Source organism: Mustela nivalis (genome assembly GCF_964662115.1).
Source record: "Mustela nivalis genome assembly, chromosome: 2".
Classification (NCBI taxonomy): Eukaryota; Metazoa; Chordata; class Mammalia; order Carnivora; family Mustelidae; genus Mustela; species Mustela nivalis.
Genome location: NC_139021.1, coordinates 48,390 through 76,082, shown reverse-complemented (window position 1 = coordinate 76,082; position 27,693 = coordinate 48,390). Strand labels below are relative to the sequence as shown.

At 48.7% G+C, this 27,693-nt stretch overlaps 2 protein-coding genes across 4 annotated transcripts; one reads left to right on the top strand and one right to left on the bottom strand.

Moving 5' to 3' along the window:
* LOC309858765 (uncharacterized protein) lies at positions 1 to 25,002 on the bottom strand (the record flags this gene model as incomplete). Its single annotated transcript, XM_082719067.1, has 7 exons — positions 1 to 4,057; positions 7,651 to 7,764; positions 8,789 to 8,915; positions 9,239 to 9,313; positions 11,151 to 11,318; positions 11,547 to 12,357; positions 24,866 to 25,002. The coding sequence occupies 7 exons, from the start codon at positions 25,000 to 25,002 to the stop codon at positions 1,695 to 1,697; spliced, it is 3,795 nt and encodes a 1,264-aa protein (XP_082575193.1). The 3' UTR covers positions 1 to 1,694.
* Positions 11,352 to 26,966, top strand: LOC309859577 (UPF0488 protein C8orf33 homolog). 3 transcript variants are annotated; one of them, XM_082720382.1, is made up of 6 exons: positions 11,362 to 11,503; positions 24,703 to 25,006; positions 25,095 to 25,418; positions 25,549 to 25,633; positions 25,754 to 25,900; positions 26,378 to 26,966. In XM_082720382.1, the coding sequence occupies exons 2-6, from the start codon at positions 25,001 to 25,003 to the stop codon at positions 26,515 to 26,517; spliced, it is 702 nt and encodes a 233-aa protein (XP_082576508.1). In that variant the 5' UTR covers positions 11,362 to 11,503; positions 24,703 to 25,000; the 3' UTR covers positions 26,518 to 26,966. The 3 variants fall into 3 exon arrangements, with proteins under 3 accessions (XP_082576507.1, XP_082576508.1, XP_082576506.1); XM_082720381.1 differs by having other exon boundaries at positions 11,352 to 11,446; positions 25,095 to 25,633; XM_082720380.1 differs by having other exon boundaries at positions 25,095 to 25,633.
* Positions 26,967 to 27,693: the final 727 nt, after the last annotated feature.

Here is a 27,693-nt window from a genome sequence, read left to right as displayed (position 1 = left end):
TACCTTTGATAAACAGGAAAACTGGAATAACTTTATTAGAGAAAAGGACACTATAAAGGAATAAAATGGCCAATTATTAAGTAATTCATTGCTCTTACCTTTTCTTCTTTCTTACCCTGATTCTTATATACAAAGCATCACTCCATTATAGCTTATCCCAAATATTAATCAGCCAATCCCTTTGAGATGTTTGTACATGTGGCATTCAGCTTGTTCATCAGAATTAAGCTACTTTCAGCTGCCAGATTTTTAGCTTCTAGAACTGTCTCTCACAGACTGCTGTTGCCGAATTTCTCGTATGTACAACCTATTTCAGCTCATTTTGATGCTAGTTCTTCCATCAAAATGTAGGAGAAAGTGCTAAAGACGTTTCTGGAGAATGTGGTTCTGAGGATCCTGAAGTGAGCCACCCATCAGGGTGAATCGGGGCAGAAGAACCACAGGCAAGGATGGCAACTCTGAAAACTGGATTTAGGAAGACAGTACTCCCAGGATATACTTCATCTCGAACATCAAGAACTAAAGGACACTGAGACACTGGTGACCAACATCATTCCAGGGGACAAAAGGTACCTCGCAGACAACCTACACAATTATCTATCTACTAAAAGCTGCTCAGTGGCTCTGCCTTACCTCAAGTCCTGCCCTCTGGCAGCAGAAGGACCTGCCACTCCTCACCAGGGTCTATTCAGCGCCAGGCTGCCCAGTGAAAGGGAATAGCTGTGACCACTCCCCTTCTCTCCTCAAAAAAATGATATGGAATATACCAAACTTGGTTTTGAGAACAAAACCTGTAAGTCATATCCCATGCTCTGGTGTGTCTACTTTATGCTTATTTTCCTCCCATTTCACAGCAGTTTGACTTTCCAAATTACCTTGTAGGAAAACCCATTTTCCATGTGTCATTTGATTTCCTAGCAGGATCTCAAAGTCTGAATCTACACACATGCCTCACCTCCTTAACAAATTTTGTTCATGCTCCTAGTTTCTTCCTGTTTGGATTACCTGATGCTGAAAAGGGGTAACACTTTTGAAGTTAAAGGGACATCCCTCACAATAACCCAAAAACTTTTTGAAGAGGTCCAAACCAACAAGGAAATCCCAACCTGGTTCTTCCCAGATTTAAAGTGTAATGGTGGGGCGCCTGGGTGGCTCAGTGGGTTAAAGCCTCTGCCTTCAGCTCAGGTCATGACCCCAGGGTCCTGGGATTGAGCCCCATTATCGGGCTCTCTGCTCAGCAGGGAACCTGCTTCCTCCTCTCTCTCTGCCTGCCTCTCTGCCTACTTGTGATCTCTGTCAAATAAATAAAATATTAAAAAAAAAAAAACAAAACCAAAGTGTAATGGTTCCAGTTACTCTCCTTGAACTTGAAATAGATGAAGAGGAGGAAGGAAAAGCAAGTGACCACATAAAATACCTCACTGCACCCTAACGTCTGGAGCTATGAAAACACAATCTTAAGTAAGTGTACGCAGACGGGGCTCATTTCAAGTACTCAGGCACAGGGCACCCTCTGTGGGAGGAAAGGCATCTGACCTTGGAATTTCTACCACATAATCCGGCAGCCTGTCTTCAGTTAGCACTGCACTGGGACATTGTTAAATCACTCAAGAGATGAATCTCTAAAACAGAAGCTTTCGCATCAGTATACTGCTCCTGACGTACAACAGTGAAAACTTTATTGAATAAAGCAGTTATTCTCCACTGTGAACTTTGTGGTGCTGAATGAAAGCTGCCTGTGCACTAAAGAGATCCACACATTTAATACACTCATAGGCCTGCTCTCCAGTGTGAATTTTCTCATGACTAGTAAGAGTTATTCTCTGACTAAAAGTTTTCCCACATTCATTACACACGTAAGAGTGCTCTCCACTGTGAACTCTCTGATGTCGAATAAGGTGAGAGCTTTGTCGGAAGGACTTTCCACATTCAGTGCATTTGTAAGGTTTCTCTCCTGTGTGAATTCTCTTGTGCTGGATAAGGGATAAGCGTGCACTGAAGGCTTTCTCACATTCATTGCACATGTAGGGCTTCTCTCCAGTGTGAATCCTCTGATGATGAATAAACTGTGACTGCTGACTGAAGGCCTTCCCACACTTCTCACATTCATAAGGCTTCTCCCCAGTATGAATTCTGTGATGCTGCACGAGAGAGGAGCGGACGTTGAAGGCCTTTCCACAGTCACTGCACTTGTAGGGATTCTCTCCAGTGTGAATCCTTCGATGGCGGACAAGGTGTGCACTCTGGCTGAAGGCTTTCCCACAATCACCACACTCATAGGGTTTCTCTCCATTGTGTGTTCTCTCATGCTTAATTAGGGTGGATATCTGCCCAAAGGTTTTCCCACACTTGTTACATTCGTAGGGTTTCTCCCCGGTGTGGCTCCTCTCGTGCTGAATGAGGTGTGAGCCCTGGCTAAAGGCTTTCCCACATTTGTGACACTCATAGGGCTTCTCACCATTATGGACTCTCTGATGTTGAACAAGGGAAGAGAGCACACTGAAGGCTTTATCACACTCATTACATTCATAGGGCTTCTCACCATTGTGTGTCCTTTGATGATGAATAAGATTAAAACTCTGACTGAAAGCTTTTCCACACTCATTACACTCATAGGGTTTCTCTCCAGTGTGAATTCGCTGATGCTGAATAAGATGTCCCTTTTGACTGAAGGTTTTCCCACACTCACTGCATCCATAAGGTTTTTCTCCAGTGTGAATTCTCTGATGCTGGATGAGGGACAGGCGAGCACTGAATGATTTTCCACACTCATTGCAGACATAAGGCTTCTCTCCAGTATGAATTCTCTTGTGCTGAATGACTTGGGACCGCTGACTGAAGGATTTTCCACATTCGTTACACTTATAAGGTTTCTCTCCAGTGTGAATTCTCTGATGAACAGTAAGGGTTCGGTTCAAGCTAAAGGATTTCCCACATTCAATGCATTCATAGGGTTTTTCTCCTGTGTGAGTTCTCTGATGCTGAATGAGAGATAATCGTGCACTGAAGGCTTTGCCACATTCAGTACAGTTATAAGGTTTCTCTCCAGAATGAGTTCGTTCATGCTGAAGGAGGTGAGAGTGTCTACTGAAAGCCTTCCCACATTCCTTACACTTGTACGGTTTCTCTCCACTATGAATTCTCTGATGATGAATCAGGTTAGAGCTATGTCTAAAGGCTTTTCCACATTGATGACACTCATGAGGTTTCTGCCCAGTATGAATTTTAAGATGTTGACTGTAAGATGAATGTACACTGAAAGCTTTCCCACATTCACTGCACTCATAAGGTCTTTCTCCAATGTGAGTGTTATGGTGCTGAATGAAATAGGAATGATCCCTAGAAGATTTGCCACACTCAGCACAGGTATGGCGCTTCTCTCTACAGTGAACTCTCTGATGTTGGCTTAGGACAGAGCAGTGGTGAGAATTTTTTCCACACCCATCACACTCACAGGGCTTCTCTCCAGTATGACTTCCCTGATGCTGAGAAAGAGTTCTACTCAGGCTGAAAGGTTTTCCATACTCATTATACTCAAAGGATTCTTCTGGATTGTTAACCCTCTGATTCTCACTAAGAACTGAACTCTGCCTGGGCATTTTCACACACACATCTGTTTGACAGGCTCTTTCTTCTGGGGAGAAACACTGGCGATTAGTGAGGTCCTGGCTTTGCTGATAGTCATCCATACATGGCACATTCTGGTGGAGATTCTTCCCTCTAGATGCTCTATGAAATCCAAACGGGTTTGGATCTGCAGTGCAGTTTACCTCCACAGAACTGGATTTCTGGCCTTCCCTTCTAATTGGGGTTTTCATATGTGTCAATGTCACTGGCCCAGAACTGTTCTTCTGGGAGAAGGATTTCTTAAACCCTTCCTCTGCAGATTTTCTCCAGCAGTTCTTTAATTTTCCCTCAGTTTTACTCATCTCTTCAAAATCAGGTTCCTTGGAAATATTCTTTACAGATTCTTCTGATTTTGCTCTCTGGGACCCCACTGCTTTGGAAATTTTCTGTCTTGGAGTCAATCCCCTCTTTCCTGTCCAAGACTCAAAACCTGAAAGAACAGGACAAATGAGTTGCTCATATTTTACCGTGGGAGAAAGAATTAGGGAATAAATAGAAATAGTAACACAAAACAACTATCTCCTAGGAGCATACTGCATTTCCTGAATGCAGATCCAAAAAACCATCTCACTGGGATTGAGAAGAGGAAAGAGGGGAAGAGAAGTATGTTATCAAAGCAAGGAAGGCTGGTGTGGGACGGAAGGAAGGAAAGAGAGAAGTCCAAGGTCAAAGGCTTACATCTGGGCTAACTAGGGACAGATGGAGCAGGAACAGTGAGGGATGACCTGAGGAAAAGAGCTTTTAGAAAGGCGACTAGAGTGTTAAGAAGACGACTGCTCATGTCACTGTTCCTACTTTGCAAACAAGGTGTCTTCTTCTAGCCTACTTATAATACCTATTCAAATATCTGTTTAAAAACAAATGAACGAGGGGTGCCTGGGTGGCTCAGTTGGTGAAGTGTCTGATTCTTGATTTTGACTCATGTCATGATCTTGGGGTCATGAGATCAAGCCCTGTGTTGGGCTCTAGGCTCAGCACAGAGTCTGCCTTTTTCCCTCGGCCCCTCCCCCTGAAATAAATGAATACATCCTTTTTTTTCTTTTAAAAGATTTTTTATTTATTAATATGACAGAGAAAGATGCACAGAGAGAGGAAACACAAGCAGGGGGTGTGGGAGAGGAAGAAGCAGGCTTCCTGCTGAGCAGAGAGCCCAATGCAGGGCTCAGTCCCAGGACCCCGGGATCATGACCTGAGCTGAAGGCAGAGGCTTAATGACTGAGCCCCCCAGATGCCCCTAAATGAGTATCTTTAAAAAAATAAATGAATGAGGGACACCTGGGTGGCTCAGTTGGTTGGGTGGCGGCCTTCAGCTCGGGTCATAATCCCAGCGACCTGGGATCGAGTCCCACATCGGGCTCCTTGCTCGGCAGGGAGCCTGCTTCCCCCTCTGTCTCTTCCTGCCTCTCTGCCTGTGCTCGCTCTCTCTCTCTCTCTCTCTCTCTCTGACAAATAAATAAATAAAATCTTAAAAAAAAAGAATGATAAATGGCTTATAATGAACAAAAGGTATACAGATTAATGGATATTGAGAAAAAAGTTATGGACAATTAGGCTTCACAGAAGCAAATCAGGGTAAACAGAGAAAACAGATACGAAGAGGTAAGCTACTCATCCAAACAGCAGGTGCAGCACGAGCAGAGCAGCTAATAACCCACAGCACACATTCCCAGTGAGTAAATTACCTGAATATTTACAAAAACTGTGATACAGATGAATTCTGAAATCCAATTAAAGGAAATTTACTAAAAACAAAACAAAAAAACCCAAACAAAACCACTGAATCAAGTGAACACAAGGACTGTTGAAAGGATAAGCAGGTCAGAACAGTGAGGGGAGCCCTGCTGTGAGATGCCACGGGAGCACCGTGGAGCCTCTCTTCTGTCGACTGCTTATGATTAAAGCTGTAACAGGCTGTGACTCTCAGACCATTCAGCCGACAAGGAAACGGAGCTGAAAATGTTGAATAGATGGATGTAAAATTGGGCTATGTCATTTGAACAGACTTCAGTGACCAACTCACAGTACTTCCAAGGGATTTAGTTTATTATTTTTTACTATTTTTGATAAAGGCACAAAAGCAATACTAGTGGTGAAGGGATGGTTTTTTGCAACAAATGTTGCTGGAACTGGACATCATTTTTAAAAATTTAACTGGATTCCATAACTCATACCAGACACAAAAACCAACTCAATATGAATCACAGACCCAAATACCTAAAATTTCTAAGTTATAAAATTTTCTTCTATAAGAAGAAAACCTCTTGAATTAAGCCGTTTTCTCAGATGTGACCCCGAAGGCACAACCCACAAAAGAGCGAAATGACAAGATGCTGTTCATCAGAATTTAGTAAAATGTCTCCTCTTCCAAGACACGGGAAGAGAGTAGAGATGAAGCCCCCAGAGAAAACCTATGCACAGCATCTATCTGATAAAGGGCTTGTGTCTGGAAGAGCTCTATATCCAGAAAGCAACTCTGTAAAACTTCAGACAAGAACAAAAACTGAGTTAAAAAATAAGCAAAGATATGAACAGACACTTTGCCACTGAAAATACACAGAAGGAAAACAAGACACTCTGAATCTTTAACTATCAGAGAAATTAAAAGTGAAACCACAATGTGACACCAGTACACATTCATCAGAGCAGCTAAAATTTAAAAAGGGACTGAGCACACCAAGTGATCAGCATGCAGGGGAAATGGAACTCGCATCCATTGCTGGGGGAATGTCAAATGGTACAACCAGTTTGGAAAACATTCTGGCAGTTTCCTAGAAGTTAAGTATACACCAGCACGTAATCTGGCCATGCTATTACTAGGTATTTATCCAAGAGAAAAGGAACGTATGGTCCTACAAGGATATGTACGCAAATGTTCACAGCAGCTTTATCTGTACTAAGCCCAAATTAGAAACAACCCAAATGCCTGTTAAGGACTTGATAAATTGTGGCATAGCCATACAAAGAAAATAATAACCAAAATAAATAAATGAGTTATTGATACAAACACAGATGAATATCAAAAGAATTACGTGGAGTCAAAAGATGCCAGACAAAAAAAAGGGTACATGTTCTATGATTCCAATTACATAAAACTCTAGGAAATGTAATTCATATTGGCAGCAAGCAGACTAGTAACTGCTTCATGACAGGGATGGGAAGGGGTAAGAGGGAGGAATTGCCGAGACAGCAGAAAACGTTGGGGGGTAATGGGCATGTTTGCTATCTTGACTATAGTGAAGGTTTCACACATACAGTACAGAGCACGGAAATGTTACCAAACTGCACATCTTAGATATGCATAGCATATTATACACTTAATATACCTTAATAAAACTGTTTCTAAGAGGGGAAAAAGAACACATGGGGTGTGGAGCCAGTATGCCAGAGTCTAACTGAGCTCTGTTCCTGACCAGTTGTGTGATCTCTGGCCAGCAACCACATCTCTCTGTGCCTCAGTTTCTTGGGTACCAACTTTGTGAGGATACTGGAGGACTGCTAAGTTCGTTGTGTCAGCAAAGCACTGGGCATGCCCTGAGCACAGACTCCCGGCATCGTTAGTGGCTGTGGTAGCTGAAGATGGTGCTCCGCTTACTAGTTACATGCCCATACCCTTTGCTGCACAGGAAGAAACCCTAGCTCATGTTTTTCTCCAAGGCCCCGAATCAGCCTGGGAACTCTGAGCAATAGCAGGAGTAAGTCTGGGCAGAGGGCATGTCTCTGGATGGCCTTCGTAAGCAGCCAAGGCAGAGCTGGCCAGCAAGGCCTGAGAACGACTGGGTGACACAGAAGCAATTGAGGCAGTCAGCTGCCAGAGACACACCTGAGCTCTTTTCTGGGATTGAAAGAACATTTTGTAGGATTAGGGAAACATGAACTCATTTATGGGTATAGATCAGAAAGAAAAGAGAGGTGGGAACGGAGCAGAGGGAGAGCAAAGCTCTGGCGTGACAAAAGATGTGGTCCAGAGCTCACAGAGAAGCTCAGCAGGGGCAGGAGAGCACAGCGGCATTCCTGGAGACTCACTTTCACTCCCATGACTCCAGATCCAGCCTTCCTCAATTCTCGGTGAGTATGGGGCCCATGGCTCTTCCCCCTTCTCCAGCCTGGAGATGACATCAGGTTTGGAACCTTGAAGTCCTGCTCCAGAGAAAGGAAGCAAGGCTGACAATTCACCCAAGTCCAGGGTAAGGTGGCCCCATAGGCAGCACCTGTGTCCTGTTCATGACCTCCCTTGCCACTTGTCTATAAAAGGAAAGAGATGCAGGCCTCTTCCCCTGCTGAAGAAAAGTAAACGCAGCTCTTCTGGGGGCCAAGGATAAGGGGCCTGAACACATCATGCTAGAAGACCCTAATAGTAGAGTCTTGGTGTTGACTTCCATGAGGACTAAAGGGAAGCAGCACGTTTGGTGTAAGGGAGGGCTTGAAAACCAAACGGATTCAAATCCTAGATCTGCCCCTGACTACCTGTGTGAACTTAAAGTTATGATATGAGGCACCTGGGTGGCTCAGTGGGTTAAGTATCTGCCTTCAACTCAGGTCATGATACCGGGGTTCTGGATTAAGCCCTGCATTGGGCTCTCTGCTCAGTGTAGAGTCTGTTTCTCCCTCTGTGCCTACCGTCTCTCTCTCAAATACACAAATAAACCCTCTTTTTTTTTTTTAATAAACCCTCTTTAAAAAAAAATTTCCTTTTAAAAGATTTTATTTATTTATTTGACAGAGAGAGATCACAAGTAGGCAGAGAGGCAGGCAGAGAGAGAGGAGGAAGCAGGCTCCCTGCCGAGCAGAGAACCTGATGTGGGGCTTGATCCCAGGACCCTGAGATCATAAATAAATCTCTTTAAAAAAAAAGTTATGATATGTTAGCCTCAGAGTGCACTAGAAACCATTTAACCCAACACCAACCATGAAGATGCATTATGATTGACTCTGGATGTGAAAATACTTAGGGTTTAATGAATGATATTCTCCTTCCATATTTCCTACAAGGAAACTGGGGGAGTCTGTGGTACAGACTCTGTGCAGACCAGGCTTACCTGAAACCATGATCAGAAATGCCTTGTGTTTGGGCCTGGAGGAAAGATGTCTCTGAGCCTTGAGTCTAACCCTAGTGCTGTTCATGAGCACGGAACCCAGAGCTGAACTTCAGAAGGAGCCTTACCCAGTGAGATCAAGTTTCTGTAGGTCTCCAGCATCACATCACTGTAGAGGCCCCTCTGAGCAGGGCCCAGACAGCCCCACTCCTCCCGGGAAAGGAACACAGCCACTTCCTCAAAAGAAACCAAAACCTGGAACGATAATATCTTGTTGCAACTCCAGGGTCAGGCCCAGGGTGGCTCATGATCGGCAAAACCCCTTTGAATGCATGAACCAGACTGTTGTCCTCACAAGACTGGGCTCTTTGAGACCAGCACCATTTTGACTTATCTCTGTCTGCCCAACCCCTGCCCTCTACTATGCCTAGTGCAGGGACTGGGAAGATAGTGTGCAGCACATTTAAGGGCCTGGAACTCAGGGGCTGAGAACACTGGTGAAGACAGCTCCTCACTGAGAGAACCATGGAGAGACTTTAGCCAAGAAAGGGCTCAGGTATCTCAAGAGGACCACTCACCTGAGGCCCAGGAGGAAGGAGATCTTTGACGGCCATCGCTGCATCTCTTAGCTTGTCCCAAGGAGGTGGGCAAAACTGCAGGGAGAGGGAAGGCTGGAATGGAGTGTGACCAGTCTGCTTTTCACCGCAGCACTGAGACTTCGGTGCCTAGATCTCAAGAGGTCTATGTCAGCAGAGACCAAGTCTGCGGCTGCCAGAAAGCCCTGGGAAGGGCAGAGGAACTAAACACCCAGTGGTCTCTGAGACGATATTCCCTTCTCCACCACAAGGCTTCCCCAGCAGCCCCTGGGACAACAGCATCCTCAGGCCACTATATGATGGCCCCAGCAATGCACCTGGCCAGGGCAGACAATAGGCTGCATCTCAGGACCACCTTGAGGGTCTTGGAAAGTGGGCAAACAGCTGAGAACAAGCAGACCAGGCACCTACCTAAGGCGGTGTGCAAGCAAATAGGGCCGCTGACAAACAAAAGCCTGTGTCAGGTGACGACAAGGGATAGAAAGAATGAACGGCATGAGGGCAGCAGCTGGTGGTAGGAGATGGCCAGGGAAGGCAACTTTGGTAAAGCAACACCAAAGCAGAGGTCTGGACGGAGTGAGGGCAGGCACCGTGTGGACCTTAGGGCAGATCAATTCCAGGAAGGGGAATGCACAAGGGCAACGGGTGTGAGGCGATGGCCCACTTGATGTGTTCAAGGAAGGGCAAGGAGACCAGAGGGGCTGAAGTGGATGAGGGGAGGGCAAGAGAGAGGAGGGAGGGGTGCCTCACAGGCTACAGGACATGGGCTTTTACTCTGAATGAGCAGGGAAGTATCCCGAAGATCTGGGCAGTGCTCTGACCTGCCGGGCGGCCTCTCCGGCTGCTGCTCGGAGAAGAGACTGCGGTGGAGCTGGGGAGTGTGAGGATGTCAACAGAACACCGGCCGCAAGGCTCCAGCAGCAATCCACTAGAGCCGGCAGTCTCTTGGACCAGAGTGGTGGGCGCCGGCGGCAAGGGACCAGACCCTAGGTGCGCTTCAGAGGCGTCGTCACCAGCATCTGCTGACGAATCAGGTCTGGGATGAGAAACCAAGGTTGGCCCCGCTACTGCGATGACACGGCATCCACTCTGAGGGATCAAACCTCCATGTAAGGGTAAAACCTAAAAGCCGTTTTGGTACATGTTGAATTTCAATGTACAAGGGAAGAATCAGAGCTTTTGGAGTTACAGGTCCAAAGCTCAAGAGAAAGGCTGGCGCGGGCCGGTGTACCGGGAGCTGGCGGCGCGCGCCATCGGGAGGAGCCTCGGCCACAGAGCCGACTCCCACCTCCAAGGCCCGCGCCCGGCCGAGGAAGCGCGTACCGCGAGCGCGCCTGCACGCGGACCCGGAGGCCGGTAGCACCGCGGCTGCAGGCGCGGGCTCCCCCCATCCCGGACACACCACCCGCGGGTGCAAACTCGGGGACGCGGCCTGCGTCTCCGCACGGACTTAAAGTGAGACTCAGCCCGAGGGGCTTTTCCAGAACTTAATGAAGAAAACGCACAGGGCGCTCCGCGCGGTGTCGGCGAACCGTGAGGGCCCGCAGTCACCACCCCTGCGGCACTGCTTCCCGAGCACCCGCCGCGCGGCACCTCCCGCCGGTCCCCAGCCGCCTCGGCCCCTTCCCCGCCGCGCTCACAACCGCAGCCTCGGCCCCCCTCGCCTCTGCCGCGTGCACCGCACGGGCCTGACTCCGACGCGGCCCCTGAGCACAACCAGCTTCGCCCCTCGCTGAGGCCCTCCCCGTCCGCGCCGCCGCCCCGCCTCGGCGGCCTGGGGAGCCCGGACCCCCGGCCGCGAGCTCTGCGCGGGGGCGTCCGCCGCTCCCCTGCTGGCCTCTCACCGCACACTCCACGCCGCCTCCGCGCCCCCCCCGCACCGGCGCCGACTCACGCCGGGCGGTTCCGCGGCTGGGGCGGAGGTGCGGCTCGCAGACTGCCGACCGCCGGAGCCCGCGCGGCCGGACGGGAAGCGCCCGCACTGCACTTCCGCCGCGCTCCAGCTCGCCACCAATCGGATGCCCGCTTCCGGCGGCCGCTCTAGCCGCTTCCGGCGGCCGCTCTAGCCGCCCGGAAGAGTCTATGCTCCCGGCCAGTTCCGGGTCGTGGTCCCGACCGCTGTGAGGAACGGCCGGAGTTCCTCAGGGAGGCGGCACCGGCGCTCAGTCGGAGACGCCAAAGAAAGAAGGGGTGAATGGAGGCGAGACAAAGCCTTCTGTCGTAACGAAAAGATCCGTGTTTGACAGAGTAAGAGTAGCAGGAGTGCGTCGGGTCACCGGAGCGCTCGCACGGGTAACGCGGGCGGCGGCGGCGGGGTGAGGCGCGGGCGTCGGAGCCGGCGGGACTCGGTCGCGGGCCCCTGTGGCGCCGGTGAGGCGGGGCGGCGCCGCTTGGCCGCGGGCTCCGGTCGGCGGTGCGCGTCGCGGCACGAGGGGGTTTTCAGAGTGTGAGGAAGACGCGAGGTAGCGAGCGCCGGGGGCAAAGCGAACGCTCTGTGGAACCGGAGAAGGCGGAGGCGGGGACGGTCTTCTCTCCGCGCCCGTTCGTTCGAGTTCGTTCGCCGCGGGGCTGGAACGCAGCGCGCCGACTCCGGAGCCGGCCGGGCGCCCGCCGAAAGCCTTCTTGTTGGAGACGCAGACGCAGGGACTAAAGAACCGTCGCGAGGCGGCGGCTGCCGGTCGGCGCTCTCCTCAGCCCGCGCGGAGCCTGGGACGCGGCTGCGCAGGTGGAAAACGACGGAGCCGCGGGGACGGGAAGCGCGCCCGGCGGAGAGACGTAGCCGGGGCCCCGGGCTCTGTGGCCGAGGCCCGTGGTCGGGAGAACGTCGAAGGACACGTCGAGAACTTCTAAAGTAGAGGTTAAAAGCCGGTTTTCCCGAATCGGCGGGTGTCCACAGACCTGAGAGTGGGTAAGGGACGGCGGCGGACGCAGAGCAGCGGGGCGGGCCTGCAGAGCCGCGAGTCCGGTCGGCGCGGGTTCTACCAAGTGACCCTGCGGTGAAGCTGCGGTGAAGCTGCGCGAGTCGAGTCCAGACGAGGAGACGTAGGTGAGCGGAACCGAGGGCAGAGCCCGAAGCGGCGCCTGAGCTGCGGCCCGCCGGTCTGTGGCGCCGGCGAAGAGGCTGTTCAGGGAGAAAAGGTCTTTTCCACGCGCCGGAGCGATGGGACGCCCACGACAAAGGACACGTTCAGACGCGGGTGGTAGCCCCAGCCGAAACCCGCGCGGAGCGGACCTTAGAGCCGGTGTTCGGGTTGTGTTCGGTGCACCTGGGAAGACGCAGAGTTGGAGTTCGAGTGACCGGAAATAAACGTCAGAGGGGCTGGCCGAGAAACGGTCGCCATGGAGGCGGGAGCCGGAGCTCGTCCCCAGGCGGCTCCTGGAGGTTCCCTGTTCTGCCGCAGCGAGGGTCGTCTGTCGTGGAGCTCGGGTGACTTTGGCTGCAGGGCCGTGTTAGATCCGGCCCCGGTGGAACGTCGCTGCTTCTAGGTCCTGTCATGACACGGCAGGGAGCTGCGCGTGTGCACTGATCCACTGTGTACTCACGTGTCCGTATTTCTGTACACATCTGCCTGTCTGTATTAAGCTAAACCTGACATTTCCAGATCTAAGCCAGTGCAGCATGGATCATTCTAGTCTTTGTCCCTCGCTTGTCCGTGATCTCCCAGGTCAACAGTAAGAAATCTGGCTCTTCTCTTCTGTCACCCATGTATTTAATTGTTCAATTCCAGGATCTTTGTGCAGTGGACTCTCACTTTCTATGGATCCCATTCTGTTTTTCTGGATTTCTGTCTTGTCTTACTATAGTACTTCCTCCTACAAAAGAATCAGTGATTTCAGAAAAGGCTTACTGTGCTTGAGAATACATTTATTGCACCATCACTTTTTTTTTTTTTTTTTTTTTTTTTTTTTAAATACGAGCTTGAGCTCATGACCCTGAGATCAAGACCTGAGCTGAGAACAAGAGTCTCATGCTGGGGCGCCTGGGTGGCTCAGTAGGTTAAAGCCTCTGCCTTCGGCTCAGGTCATGATCCCAGGGTCCTGGGATCAAGCCCTGCATCGGGCTCTCTGCTCGGCAGGGAGCCTGCTTTCTCCTCTCCCTCTGCCTGTCTCTCCGCCTACTTGTGATCTCTGTCCAAAAAAAAAAGTCAGATGCTTAACCAACTGAACCACCCAGGTGTCCCCTCCATCACTTTTTTTGAAGTAGACTTTTTAGGGGTGCCTGGGTGGCTTTGTGGGTTAAGTGACTGCCTTCAGTCTAGGTCATGATCCCGGGGTCCTGGGATTGAGCCCTGCATAAGACTCCCTGCTCAGTGTCGTTCTGTTTCTCCCTCTCTCTTCCTCTCCCTGCTTGTTTTCTCTCTCTCTCTCTCTCTCTCTCTCTCTGCCCTCAAATAAATAAAACAAACCCCTCCCTGCTGTTTCATTTTAAGTTTACATCAAAATTAAGCAAAAGGTAGGGGGATTTCCCATGCATCCCCTGCTCCTACACATGAACAGCCTCCTCTATTATCAAATTCCCACACTTGTCAAATATTTTCATGTATTTATTTATTTATTATTTTTATAATTTTAAAAAGATTTTATTTATTTGACAGAGATGACAAGTAGGCAGAGAGGCAGACAGAGAGAAGGTGGGGGGGAAGCAGGCTCCCCACTGAGCAGAGAGCCCGATGTGGGGCTCAATCTCCAGACCCTGGGATCATGACCTAAGCTGAAGGCAGACGCTTAACTGACTGAGCCACTCAGGCACCCCTGAGGCTTGGTTTCTATTAAGAGAATAATTCCTTTCTTACAGAATTGTTTAAGTTAAATGAGACAAGTATATTAAGTTTGTAGTAAAAATTCCATTGTAGTGAAATAAAGTTCAGTTTCCTCTTCTCCCTTATTAAGGAGAGTTTGACATGGGCTGTCTTCTTTTGGGATCCCTGATTTTATACTTTCTTCCTCTTTGAGCTTCTTTGATAACCAGCCTAAACACTCCAATTCCAGGACTCCTTCAAAGGTCCAGCATGAAATCCATACCCAATGTCAGCTGCTTTGTAGCATCACCACTGTTTTATCTGGGATTCTTGGTTGAGTGGAAATACTGAAGTTGGGAGACTTGCAGAATCAAGGGAGATAGTGTAGGAAACAAGGATGCTTTGGAGGAATGGGGAAGCAGGCCCCACATAGCCAGAATTGTCTGCTCTGCCAAGTGAAATTTCTACCAGTGTTCACTCTGTCTTTCTCTGATTCACATACATAGGTCACATATGTTCTCCCTGACTGGACTGTGGCAGGGAGACAAGCAGCTTCCTAAAAGGAAACCTTGAATTAATGTCCCTCCAAAAATACACACAGTGGGGCAGAGGCCTAACCCCAAAAGAAACTGGGTGCTCCTAAGAAGGGGGCAGGTGTCAGAGAGCCAAAAAACCCAGTAAATGCCAACCATAAGAGGCACCTTTATCCAAGCACTTTGCCAAGTTCTTCACATAATCTTTTGCAACAAACCCATGAAGGCAGGTGCAACTACTCCCCCCATTTTACGGATAAAGAACTTGAAGATAGGAGAGGTTAATTACCCTCTTTAAAATTACACAGTAAATATTGGAGCTGAAATTTGAATGCAGACATTCCTGCCTTCACAGTAGTGCTCTTGACCACTGCACTGCACTCCTTTCCTGCTTTCCCACTGAGGAGAAGAGACACAAGTTGGTTATTTCTTTGTAACTAAATATTACTCTTAACACTCAGTGTGAGCTTGTCCCCTAAACTGTTAAAATCATGGTTTCTCTAGAAGTCTCTGTCTCTAACAACATGCCTTTGTAAACCTAGAGACTGGTACTCGTGCAGGGTGTTCTGTGTGTTCAAGATACATCATTTACTTTCCCATGAGCAGGAATCCCATGTTCTGACCTGGTCATCTCAGCTTACTAACAAAAACATGGACTGTAGGGCGCCTGGGTGGCTCAGTGGGTTAAGCCGCTGCCTTCGGCTCAGGTCATGATCTCAGGGTCCTGGGATCGAGTCCTGCATCGGGCTCTCTGCTCAGCAGGGAGCCTGCTTCCTCCTCTCTCTCTCTCTGCCTGCCTCTCTGCCTACTTGTGATCTCTCTCTGTCAAATAAATAATAAAATCTTTAAAAAAAAACATGGACTGTAAATAAAAATCATGTCTGATTTGGGAGGTTTAAAAACAAATAGAAATAAAGTTGGGATAAGAATAGCAGGTGAGGGACACCTGAGTGGCTTAGTTGGTTAAGAGACTGCCTTTGGCTCAGGTCATGATCCTGAGGTCCTGGGATCGAGTCCCACATCAGGCTCCCAGCTCCACGGGGAGTCTGCTTCTCCCTCTGACCTTCCCCTTGTTCATGCTCTCTCTCACTGTCTTTCTCTCAAATAAATAAAATATTAAAAAAAAAAGAATAGCAGATGAGTCAGGAATGGGTGAATAGAACTGGAGTATTCAAAGGTCTTTGTGTCATTCAGGAGGAATATTGATATACCTCAGACTTTTATACATTTAGAAAGCGTGTTAAAATTTCAAGATTTCAAGATTAACCATAAAAGAATAAAAATAGTGTAGTTTCCAAGCTTGTAGAGAGGGGGACATTGAAAGAAAGAAATCCTAATCAATTCAAAGATGAGAAATGTCTTCTCCAACACCAGCTAGAGTCCTATAATTCACCTAAATTTTGACACTAACTACCAGAGGTAGAGTTGACACACAGGCTAAGAGCTCACCCACAAGACGGCCCACACTTCGAATGCCAGTCACGAGCTTCAAGTGCCAGAGAATACTCATAATTCTGTGCAGCTGAGATATCCAGTCAGGGGTTCCCACAACCCCTGTCCCAAATTCAACAACTTGCTAGAAGGACTTTACAGAACCCAGGGTAATACTAATTAAGGGTTGCAATTTATTGTAAAAGATACCAATCAGCAGCCAGATGAGGAGGTAAGTAGGGTAAGTCTGATAGGGTCCCAAGCCTAGAAGCCTCTGTCTCTCTGGAGTTGGGGTGCCCCACCTACCGGCACATGGGTATATTCACTAACCCGAAAGCTCCACAAACCCCCTCCTTTAGGCGTTTTCATGGAGGTTTCACTATGTAGGCATGGTTGTGTTCATTGATGATTAGCTCAATCTCTAGCCCCTCTCCCCTTCCTGGAGGTTGGGAGATGGGGCTGCAAGATAGAAGCTCTGGTGAAGGCGTAGTGTTTCTGCTGACCAGGCTTCATCTTGAAGCTATGCAGGGAGCCACGATGCTCCTATTATTCTTATCACTGAGGACATTTCAAGGGTTTTAGGAGCTCTGTGCCATGAACCAGGAACAAAAATCTAATACTTTTCTTACTATATCATATTTTTTAGATGATTGTGTTCCACTTTGAATCCTAATAGCAATTAAGCAATAACATATGCAAAATTAATTACAAAAATTCTGAAAGGTATTTAGAGACAAAGGTTTGAAACCTTATTGAGAAATATAGAGAATACCTAAATAAATGAGAGGTATATCAGGTTGATGTTAGAGTCATGATTATTTAATATGGAGAGTCAATTCTAACCAAAATCCTCTATAGAATTAATTCTAACAAAATCCAAAGGAGTTTTTAATGGAAACTGATAAGCCAATTTGAAAATTTATCTGGAAAAACAAAGGTCCAAGAATAGTTGAGGTACCCTTGAAGTAAAGAACAGGGTGAGGGGATGTATGCTATCTGTATTAGACTTATTGTATACTTATTATTTTATATTTATGTTTTAATTTTAAAATTTAAATTCAACTTAACATATAGTGTATTATTAGTTTCAGAGGTAGAATTTCGTGATTTATCATTTGCATACAACAACTGGTGCTCTTTCCATCACATGCCCTTCTTTTTTTTTTTTTTAAAAGATTTTATTTTTATTATACATTTGAAAGACAGAGATCACAAGTAGACAGAGAGGTAGGCAGAGAGAGAGGAGGAAGCAGGCCCACCGCCGAGCAGAGAGCCCGATGTAGGGCTTGATCCCAGGACCCTGGGATCATGACCTGAGCTGAAGGCAGAGGCCTTAACCCACTGAGCCACACAGGCGCCCCCCATCACATGCCTTTCTTAATGCCCACCACCCAGTTACTCCATCCCCCCACCCACCTTCCCTCCTGTAACCTTGTTTGTTTCTGATAGTTAAGAGTCTCTTATGGTTTGTCTCCCTCTGTTTTTGTCTTATTTTCCTTTCCCTTCCCCTGTGTTCATCTGTTTTGTTTCTTAAATTCCACATACACATGAAATCATATATTTGTCTTTCTCTGTCTTATTTTACTTAGCATCATACCCTCTAGTTCCATACATGTTGTTGCAAATGTCAAGATTTCATTCTTTTTGATGGCTGAATAGTATCCCATTGTGTGTATATACCACATCTTCTTTATCCATTTATCTGTCAGTGGACATCTGGGTTCTTTCCATAGTTTGGCTCTTGTGGACATGATTGTTATAAACACGGGTGCATGTGCCCTATGAATCACTGTTTGTATCCTTTTTAAAAAAATACTTTATTTGATAGAGACAGATAGTGACAGAGATAGCAAGAGAGAGCATAAGTAGGGAGAGTGGCAGGCAGAGGGAGAGGGGGGAAGCAGGATCACTGCTGAGCAGAGAGCTCAATGCGGGACTCAATCGCAGGACCCTGGGATCATGACTAGAGCTGAAGGCGGACTCTTAAAGGACTGAGCCACCCAGGTGCCCCATGTTTGTATCCTTTGGATAAATACCTAATAGTTCAATTGCTGGTTGTAGGATAGCTCTATTTTAAACTTTTTGAGGAACCTCCATACAGTCTTCTTGAGTGGCTGCACCAGTTTGTATTCCCGTCAGTGCTAAGAAGGTTCCCCTTTCTTCACATCCTTGCCAACATCTGTTGTTTCCTGAGTTGTTAATTTTAGCCATTCTGACCCATGTGAGGTGGTATATCATTGTGGTTTTGATTTGTAGTTCCCCGATGCCAAGTGATACTGAGCATTTTTCCATGTGTCTGTTGGTCATTTGTATGTCTTTTTTTGGAGAAATGTCTTTTCATGTCTTCTGCCCTTTTCTTGACTGGATTATTTGGTTTTTGGTTGTTGAGTTTGATAAGTTTTTTTTTTTTTAAAGATTTTATTTATTCATTTGTCATAGAGAGAGAAGCGAGAGCAAGCACAGGCAGACAGAGTGGCAGGCAGAGGCAGAGGGAGAAGCAGGCTCCCCGCCAAGCAAGGAGCCCGATGTGGGACTCGATCCCAGGATGCCGGGATCATGACCTGAGCCGAAGGCAGCTGCTTAACCAACTGAGCCACCCAGGCGTCCCGTTTTTTTTTTTTTTTTTTTTTAATAGATTTTGGATACTAACCCTTTATCTGATAAGACACTTGTAAATATCTTCTCCCATTCCATAGGTTGTCTTTCAGTTTTGTTGACTGTTTCCTTTCTTGTGCAAAAGTTTTTATCCTGATGAAGTCCCAGTAGTTCAGTTTTGCCTTTCTTTTCCTTGCCTTTGAAGACATGTCTAGCAAGAAGTTGCTTCAGCTGAGGTCAAAGAGATTCTACTTGTGTTCTCCTCTAGGATTTTGATGGGTTCCTGCTTCACATTTAGGTTTTCATCCATTTTGAATTTATTTTGGGGTATGGAGTAAGTAAGTGGCTCAGTTTCATTCTTCTGCATGTGGCTGTCCAATTTTCCCAGCACCATTTGTTGAAGAGACTGTCTTTTTTCCATTGGACAGTCTTTTCTGCTTTGTTGAAGATTAGATGACCATAGAGTTGAGGGTCCCTTCCTGGGTTCTCTATTCCGTTCCATCGATCTATGTGTCTGTGTTTGTTTGTTTGTTTTTGCCAGTACTATTCTGTTTTGATGATTACAGTTTTGCGATACAGTTTGAAGTCCAGAATTGTGATGCCTCCCACTTCAGTTTTTCTTTTTCAATGTTCCTTTGGCTATTCAGGATATTTTCTGGTTCCATACAAATTTTAGTGTTGTTTTTTCCAGCTCCATGAAAAATGTTGATGGCATTTTGATAAGGATAAATGTGTATTGCTCTCGGTAGCATAGACATTTTAGCAATATTTGTTATCCCAATCCATGAGCTTGGAATGTTTTCCCATTTCTTTGTGTCTACCTCAATTTCTTTCATAAATGTTCTATAGTTTTCAGAGTACAGATCCTTCACCTCGTTGGTTAATTTTATTCCTAGGACCTTGTGGGTTTTGGTACAATTGTAAATGGGATTGGTTGTTGGATTTCTCTTTCTTCTGCCTTGTTATTAATGTATAGAAATATGACTTACTTCTGTGCATTGATTTTATATCTTGCATCTTTGCTGAATTCCTGTACAAGTCCTATTAATTTTTTGGTAGAGTCTTTTGGGTTTTCTACATAGAGAATCATGTCATCTGTGAAGAGTGGGAGTTTGACTTCTTCTCTGTTGATTTGCATGCCTTTTGTTTCTTTTTGTTGTCTGACTGCTGAGGCTGGGACTTCCAATACTCTGTTGAACAGTGGTGAGAGTGGCAGTCCCTGTATATCAGACTTACTGTAAAGACTGTCATTTAAGCAGAGTGGACTTAGTGTGGGGATATTCAAAATGCCTAATGGAACACACTGTAGAGTTCTGAAGTTCATCCATGCACATGTAGAAATGAACTTCAAACAAAGGTGCATGGCAGACTTGATTTTCACAAATGGGGTTAGGAAAATTGATTATCCGTATTTTAAAAAACAAAACTGACTCTTACTTTATAAAAGACAGAAAAATAACTTCCAGCAAAAAATTTGAATGATCTTGGGTTAACAAAAGGTTCTTTTTTTTTTAAAAAATATTTATTTATTTATTTATTTGACAGAGACAGATCACAAGTAGGCAGAAGGCAGGCAGAGAGAGAGAGGGGGAAGCAGACTCCCTGCTGAGCAGAAGCCCGATGCGGGGCTCGATCCCAGGACCCTGAGATCATGACCTGAGCTGAAGGCAGAGGCTTAACCACCGAGCCACCCAGGCGCCCCTAACAAAAGGTTCTTAAGACACAAAAAGGGAAAATAAAAAGATTGATACATTTAACAATGTTCAAAATAAGAATTTCTTTTCATTGAAGTATACTATAATGAAAGTGAAAAAACCATACAACTCAGCTTTTTCATCCCTAGATATATATATCTTAGAGAAATACCTGAACATAGGTGACATACAAGAATATGCCCAGTGCATTGTTTATAATAGCAAAATAAAGTGGAAGAAAAAAATGTTTATTGTTAGGTTTCCTTATACGGTAGAATATTATCACCAGTGAAGACCGTGAACTACAATGACACACAGTAACATGTGTAACCCTCACTAACTTACTGAGAAAAAGAAGCTTAAGAACACATATAGGGTGATTTAATGTATGTAAAGTTCAAAACATGCAAAACTAAACAGTATTGTTTAGAGATACATATTTATGTTATTTTTTAGAAAGGTTTTATTTATTTATTTGTCAGAGAGAGCACAAGCAGGGTGAGTGGTAGGCAGAGGGAGAAGTGGGTTCCCTGCTGAGCAAGAAGCCTGATGAGGGACTCAATCCCACGACCCTGGGATCATGACCTGAGCCAAAGGCAGCGGCTTAACTGACTAAGCCACCCAGGTATCCCCATATTTATGTTAATGTACACACATGGAAGTCCTGAATTACATTGGTAATGTTCTCTTTCTTCAACTAGGTCCTAATGACATCCATTTTTGATTTTTACCTTCAAATATGTTTATTTATACAGTTAATCTTTTTTTTTTAAGATTTTATTTATTTATTTGATAGCGAGAGATCACAAGTAGGTGGAGAGGCAGGCAGAGAGAGAGAGAGAGAGAGATGGAAGCAGGCTCCCTGCTGAGCAGAGAGCCCGACTCGGGACTCGATCCCAGGACCCTGAGATCATGACCCGAGCTGAAGGCAGCGGATTAACCCACTGAGCCACCCAGGCGCCCTACAGTTAATCTTCATTACTGTGGATTCCATATTTGCAAATTCACCTGGTTGCTAAAATTTACTTGTAACCCCCAAAACCTCCTCTTATACTTTCATAGTCATTCATGGAGATGTGCAGAGTAATGAAAATTCTGGGTGATTTCACTGCCATGTTCCCAGCTAAGGCTGAACCGGCAACACTGCTCTCATACTCGAAATCAGTGTCCTTTTTATAGTGCATTCAATGTTACACTTTTTTTTGCATTCTTTTGCTTTTTGTGGTGGTTTTGCTGTTTAAAATGGCTCTCAAGCATAGTGCTAGGGTGCTGTCTAGTGTTCCTAAGGTGTGCTGTGCCTTACGGAGAAAATACATGTGCTACATAAGCTTCAGTCAGGTACTAGTCATCATGTTGTTGGCCATGATGTCAATGTTAATAAATCAACAATGTATATTAGATGTGCATGTCAATATATATTAAATAGAGAAACACAGCAAGGTGATGTATCAAGTGGTTGATGAAAATATTGTGACTGGAGGCTCCCAAGAACCCAACTGTACTTCCCCTAGGAGCAATGGTTCAGTATTCACAAATTCACTGTTCTCAGTTACTTTATATAGAACTATCTGGAATGATAAGAAGTAACTGCATATGAATATTGATATTTACAGGTATGAAATTTGTAACATATTTCCTAGAGATGCTAGGGGAGTAGGCAGAGGAAAGATGGTTTTAGTGGAGACTAGTGGAGAATTATCTATTTAAGAATAGGGAGTAGCGGGGCGGCTGGGTGGCTCAGTGGGTTAAGCCTCTGCCTTCGGCTCAGGTCATGATCCCAGGGGCCTGGGATCGAGTCCTGCATTGGGCTCTCTGCTCAGCAGGGAGCCTGATTCTCCTCATCTCTCTCTCTGTCTGTGTCTCTGCCTATTTGTGATCTCTCTCTCTGTCAAATAAATAAATAAAATCTTTAGGGCGCCTGGGTGGCTCAGTGGTTAAGCCACTGCCTTCGGCTCAGGTCATGATCTCAGGGTCCTGGGATCGAGTCCCGCATCGGGCTCTCTGCTCAGCAGGGAGCCTGCTTCCTCCTCTCTCTCTGCCTGCCTCTCTGCTTACTTGTGATTTCTCTCTGTCAAATAAATAAATAAAATCTTTAAAAAAAAAATAAAAAAAAAATAAAAAGAATAGGGAGTAGCCATGGTGATGGAGAGTGCCACGTTAGAAGTGGTTTCTGGGGTGGTTGTGGAGGTAAGAAGCCAGGGAGGGGAAGCTGAGGACTTGTACTTACTTTTATGAGTCCTTTTTACATGCCAGGGTGAGAGGCAGTGGAGAGATGTGAAGATTTACTGAAATGGAAGGCTGGGTCCTCTATGCCTTCCTCTCTCAAGTTCTTCAGGGACCTGCTGTCTGGGCCTGGGGGTTTGAATAGGTGCTAGTACTGCCAGGGAAGGAAAATAAGGTGTCTGTAGGGCAGAGGGTAGTGGGGTTGCAGGGGCCTATAAGGAGAAACTCAGAAGGCTGGGAGCTCAGTGGGACCAGAGCAGAGTGAGGTCTGGAAATTGTTGCCTCTGTGTGATTTGTCAGGCTTGTGCTGGCCGGAAGATCAGGCAAACAGCTGTCCATGTCAGCTAAGAAGTCTGGTCTTCATGATGGAGGAAACAGAAGATTCCTAGGCAAGAGAGTAACACAGTTTTTGTTTTACAAAGCTCACTCCCACCACAAGATGGACAGGGAGAGGAAGTGCAGAAATCAGCAAGGCCTGCATTAAGGTTGCTCAGGGCAGAGATGGTGTGCATGGCAAGGGGCAGAGACCAGTTAGGAGATAAACTGATAGGACTGCATGGCTGATTGCGCATAGGGCTGTGGAAGACGGCAGTCTGGTGTGAGGCCTGTGCTCAGACACGGATGTTTGGGCTAAGAAGGCTTTCTTGTAGAAGCAGTTCTGGGCCAAGTCTCACAGGTTGATTCCAGCCAAACAAGGCAGGAAAAAGTCCTTTTGGATCTGGAACCCACTCACCACCAAAACCTCCATCTGCCGGGACTAAAACACATCCTAACTGTGGTAGTTTAAAAATACTATTCCTCCCTTCAAGAGGGGTCACCAGAGACCCTAACTTAGAAACAAACAGCTGTCCTGTTGCTAGATTCCTGATCCTCAGAAACTGTACCAGATGTTTACTGTTGTCGATCTGCTAAGTTTTGTGACAACTTGCTATGCTGCAATAAACAGCACACCAGCTATCTGTGATGACCAACCTTCTCCCCTTTGAGACCTCCCAGCACAGGCAGGCAACATTTCCCATCCATGGTCTCAGGAAACAACACTTTCTATCCCGGTTTCTGAATCATCAGACAGCGCTCAGACTCCCGTCCTCCTGGAGCCCCTCATTCTTGCGGAGGTCTGCTGATGCCTGTGACCCGGGGCAGGGAGGAGGCACTCTGGTCTGTAGTGCAATATGGCAGGAGGACTGTCCTGGGCAGATTGTGGGATGGGGCTCCCTCTGTCCTCTCCCCTGCGGCGCTCACATCAAGCCACCAGCAAGTGTGCAGGCTCTTCCCCTCTGCTTCTGACCCCCTCCCCCAATATTCCCAGCCTCACCTGCCCCCAGCCTCTAGCCTTAACCCTAAACCCAAGACAGCAGAGGGATCTTTCAAAAACATCTGAGTGGGACCACAGTGATAGGTCCCCCAATAATGGGTCCGTGATCAAAGGAGTGAGACTGATATAAAGCAAAGGTCAAGCAAAGCTTTATTTCACGCCAAACATCAAGAATCAAACCCACCAGTCGGCGGGGCTGGGGGGGTGGTGTCTCTTACAAAGAGGCGACCCCTCCCAGCCTCACAGACGAACTTTTATAGAGCAAAGGCCATGTGGTTGAGCCGGGCCACACACAGGCGGCCAATGAGATTGTAACACACAGAGAAAGCTGCACAGTCATGCTAGGTCACACGCGGGTAGCCAATTGAATTACAACTTACCCTATAGTAGATATTTGACCTAGCCTATCACCTTGGTCAGAACTGGTGCCCAAAAGGCAGGGTCCACTCTCCTTGGTAGCTAGGGAGACAGTATGCGCCCCCACTGATGTCTCCACCTGGCCTGACCCGCCCTTGTATCTGGGCTTTGCAACCTGGGGCTGGTTTCCTGGACTTGCTTTTAAGTCAGTTCCCCTGGGAGGGGCAGGGTCAGTCTCAGTTTCCTGCATAAACAACAAAACGGCTCCCTCTGGCTAAGCAGGCCCTTGCGCACATCACTCTTTGGACTAACGTCTCTTCCCTGGCAGTCACCATCACAGCGGACAGCGGGCTACCCCACGGCGCCCGCAGGACCGCATCTCGCCCAAGTCTCCGACCTCGCCTTGCACCGCGGCCCCTGCCCCAGCCCCCTCCCCGCGGCCTTCCCGCCGCCCGACCCGTTCCGCCCGCCTGGCACCAGAGGTCTTTGCTGACCACTCGCCGGCCGGGTTCGGCTGCTATTCTCGGCGCTTCTGTGACGGCTTTTCTCTCCCCACTAGGGGAGCTTCCAGAGCGTTCCCTTGTTTAGGGGGTCGTCCTCCCGTCCAGAGCGGTGCCTGCGACCCGGTAACGACAGACCTCCCCAACGGGTCTCAGCGGCCAGGGCCTCGGCCCCGCCCCCCGCAGCATAGGCCCCGCCCACCGCAGCATCGGCCCGCCCACCGAAGCCTGGTCCCTCCGCCCCCGCCCCCCGCGCGGCCGGCCCCGCGGAATTGGGCGCCGCAGACGCGTTTCCGGAGGAGGGAATTCGGCGTCGGACCTCCGGCCCTACGTAATCTCCGGCGGCGACGGCGGCGCATGGCGGTGAGATGTGCGGAGAGACCGCGGGGGCGCCAGGGTCCTGGGCCTTCGGCGGCCCCCCACGACCCTTGTGCTGTCCCCCTTTGTCCAGGCCCTAGGACAGCCGGCTCGGGAGGAGTCAGCGGCCGAGAGCCCACGCACCGCCTGCGCGCCCCGCAGCCCCCGGCCGCCTGGGTCGCTCCCCGACGCCCCGCGTCCTTCCGCCGTCAGGTCCCAGCCGGCCGGCCTCCGCCTAGGGCGCTCCGCCCGCAGCGACGCCGCCCCCGGGGCGCACCCCGAACGCCGTGGAGGCGCCGCAGCCTCCAAGAAGCAGACGAAGAAGAAGAGTCGGAATGGGGCGTCGGTGGCGAACGGAGGCGGGCAGGTCTCTGAGGAGCCGGTCTCCGAGGAGGCGCCCGTCAGCGCCGAGGCTCAGGCAAGGGCGGCGAGCCCCGTGCGTCCGGCGCGCGCTCGGAGACCGGGACGGGGACCGCAGGGCGGCGGGGGTGGGGCTGGCGGCCGCGGGGTCCTGCTGCCGCGTCATGGCGCGTCCCCACTTACCGCAGGCGGAGCAGCTGGCCCGGGAGCTGGCGTGGTGCGTGGACCAGCTGGAGTTGGGCCTCAAGATGCAGAGACCGAGCCCGAGGCAGAGTGAGGGGCCTTTCCGTAGAGCGGGGGGCGGGAGCCGTGGTCGTGCCGCTGCGGGCGCCGCCGCGGGACCGCGGGAGGTGAGGGTGGAGGTTCCTGGTCATTTGTGGTTTTGATCCTCAGAGGAGCAGGCCGCTGGGGCCATCCGGACGCTGCGCAGCGAAAGAACCCCCCTGCCCCGCAAGAGGCAGCTGATGCGCTCCTTGTTTGGGGACTACAGGGCTCAGATGGAAGCCGAGCGGCGAGAGGCCCTTCGGGTTCTCAGAACCGGTGAGGAGCGGGCACGTGCGCACCGTCAGAGCAATGACGCCTTTAAGAAACGTGCAGGGGGTAGGGAGGGCGAGCCCAGGGAGGGACCGAGGAGACCCAGAGGAACAGGGCTGGCGCGGGTGGGCAGGGGGAGGACACGGGCTCCCGGAGGCCTGGGAGAGTGGGCACAGCGAAGGCGAGGGTTAGGGTTAGGGCGCTCGGTGCGGAGGGCAGGGGGAGAGCGTCTCAGCGGCGCTGAGCCCTGAGCTGATGGGAGGCTGGATCTCCTGACCCTCAGATCGTGACCGGAGCTGGAGTCAGCTCAGCCGACTGACGGAGCCACCCGGTGCCCCTGTGTCTAAGTGGAGTTTGAGAGAACACCGTCCCCACGGTTTTGAGGAATGAATAGTTTTCTATCGCAGGGGGTTAGAGTCGAAGGGACACAGGTGAGGTTAGCTGTTAGGACCGTTCTGAGACTGTCTGTCTGCTCCCCCACAGCAGCCCGTGCAGCGCAGGTGCAGCCTGTTGGTGAGGCCGCCAGAAAGAAGAACGGAAGGGTCTGCAGGCCTCGCCAGGCAGGGGTAGCCAAGGCCACCCTGGACACGCCTGATGAAGAGTTTAGGTTCAATTTTTTTTAGCCGGTGTTCCATCCCAGAACAGTTCCCCTGCCCACGTAGTGTGGGCAGTTTGTCTGGAGTACAGAGCCTTTCCAGGAATGCTCTATCGGTCGTGGGGTTGGTCTGTCCATGGCTGGTCAGTGGGATCTGGTGCCCTGGCTGTGGGACAGAGGTGAGGCCAGCCTGTCGGGTACTGTCAGGTAAGCACAACAGCCATTTGTAGGTTTTCAGAGGAAATGTCCTTCCTGCCAGAGGAAGGAGGTCTGTTTAGAAAAGCTTCTACAGTAACCTGAAGTGAGTGTTCAGCACGTTGTAGAATGTTTTCTCAGTGTGTAGGTTGAGATTAAGCAGCTGTTTGTAGTGAGGAGTGTGGGGGAAGCTATGTAACTGTATCGTGGTGCTTACTTCAAATGGTGTAGTGCTTTATGTCATAGTGTCACGTTGCACCAATAAAACTATTTTTTGTAAAAGTGGATTAGTGAATTCATGGGCTAACTACCTGTGTTACATGAGTACAGACGAGGTGTCTGGCGTGGCTGGGTTCCGGGCTCACCGTAGTGCTTGTCCTTTGTATCATTCCTGAGCAGGTTCATGCTCAGGGAGCCAGTGTGGCTCCCAGAAGGCTTTGTTCTCAGGAGCAGAGAGCTTCTTGTCCTCAATCCTGGCTGAAGACCAGGGTTGAGCATCAGTACATGACCTCTCCAGACCGTGGCTGCTCCAAGTCATTGTCCCAGGACCTCTGTTGCATTGAATTGGGTGGCTTAGTCCTCCTCAGTGGTTGTGATGCCACCTTTGCTGGTGTCTCCCAAGCTTGCATCCCAGACTAGATAAGATGCCTGGAGCCCAGCTGCCTACCCATCATTTCTACTTTGATGTTTCACGGGTACTTCCGACTTGACAAGTCTAAACATTTGATCTCCCTTCGTCTTCTGCTTTTGAGTGAATGGTCCTGCTGCCCACCTAGTTGATGAAGCCAAAAACCTGTGTCATCCTTTCTTGCTTTCCTTCTACACAAGTGTCCAATACTTTAGCTGGAAGGTGAGTTCTGTCTTCAGACTAAATCTCTAATCTTTTGTGCTTTCTCTTCATTGTTTGGCATTCTAATCCTGGCCCTGGCTCTTGCCCTGACTGCCGTGTGAGCCTCCGGGTGTTCGTGTCAGTATGTGGCTCTTGCCTCTTGTGTGTTCAGTGCAGCCA

What these genes read in the sequence shown, in the direction of transcription:
- LOC309859577 (XM_082720381.1), top strand. An exon ending in GAGACCGAGCCCGAGGCAGA is followed by an intron (nt 25,634 to 25,753) that starts GTGAGGGGCCTT and finishes TTTGATCCTCAG; the next exon opens with AGGAGCAGGCCGCTGGGGCC. An exon ending in CCTTCGGGTTCTCAGAACCG is followed by an intron (nt 25,901 to 26,377) that starts GTGAGGAGCGGG and finishes GCTCCCCCACAG; the next exon opens with CAGCCCGTGCAGCGCAGGTG.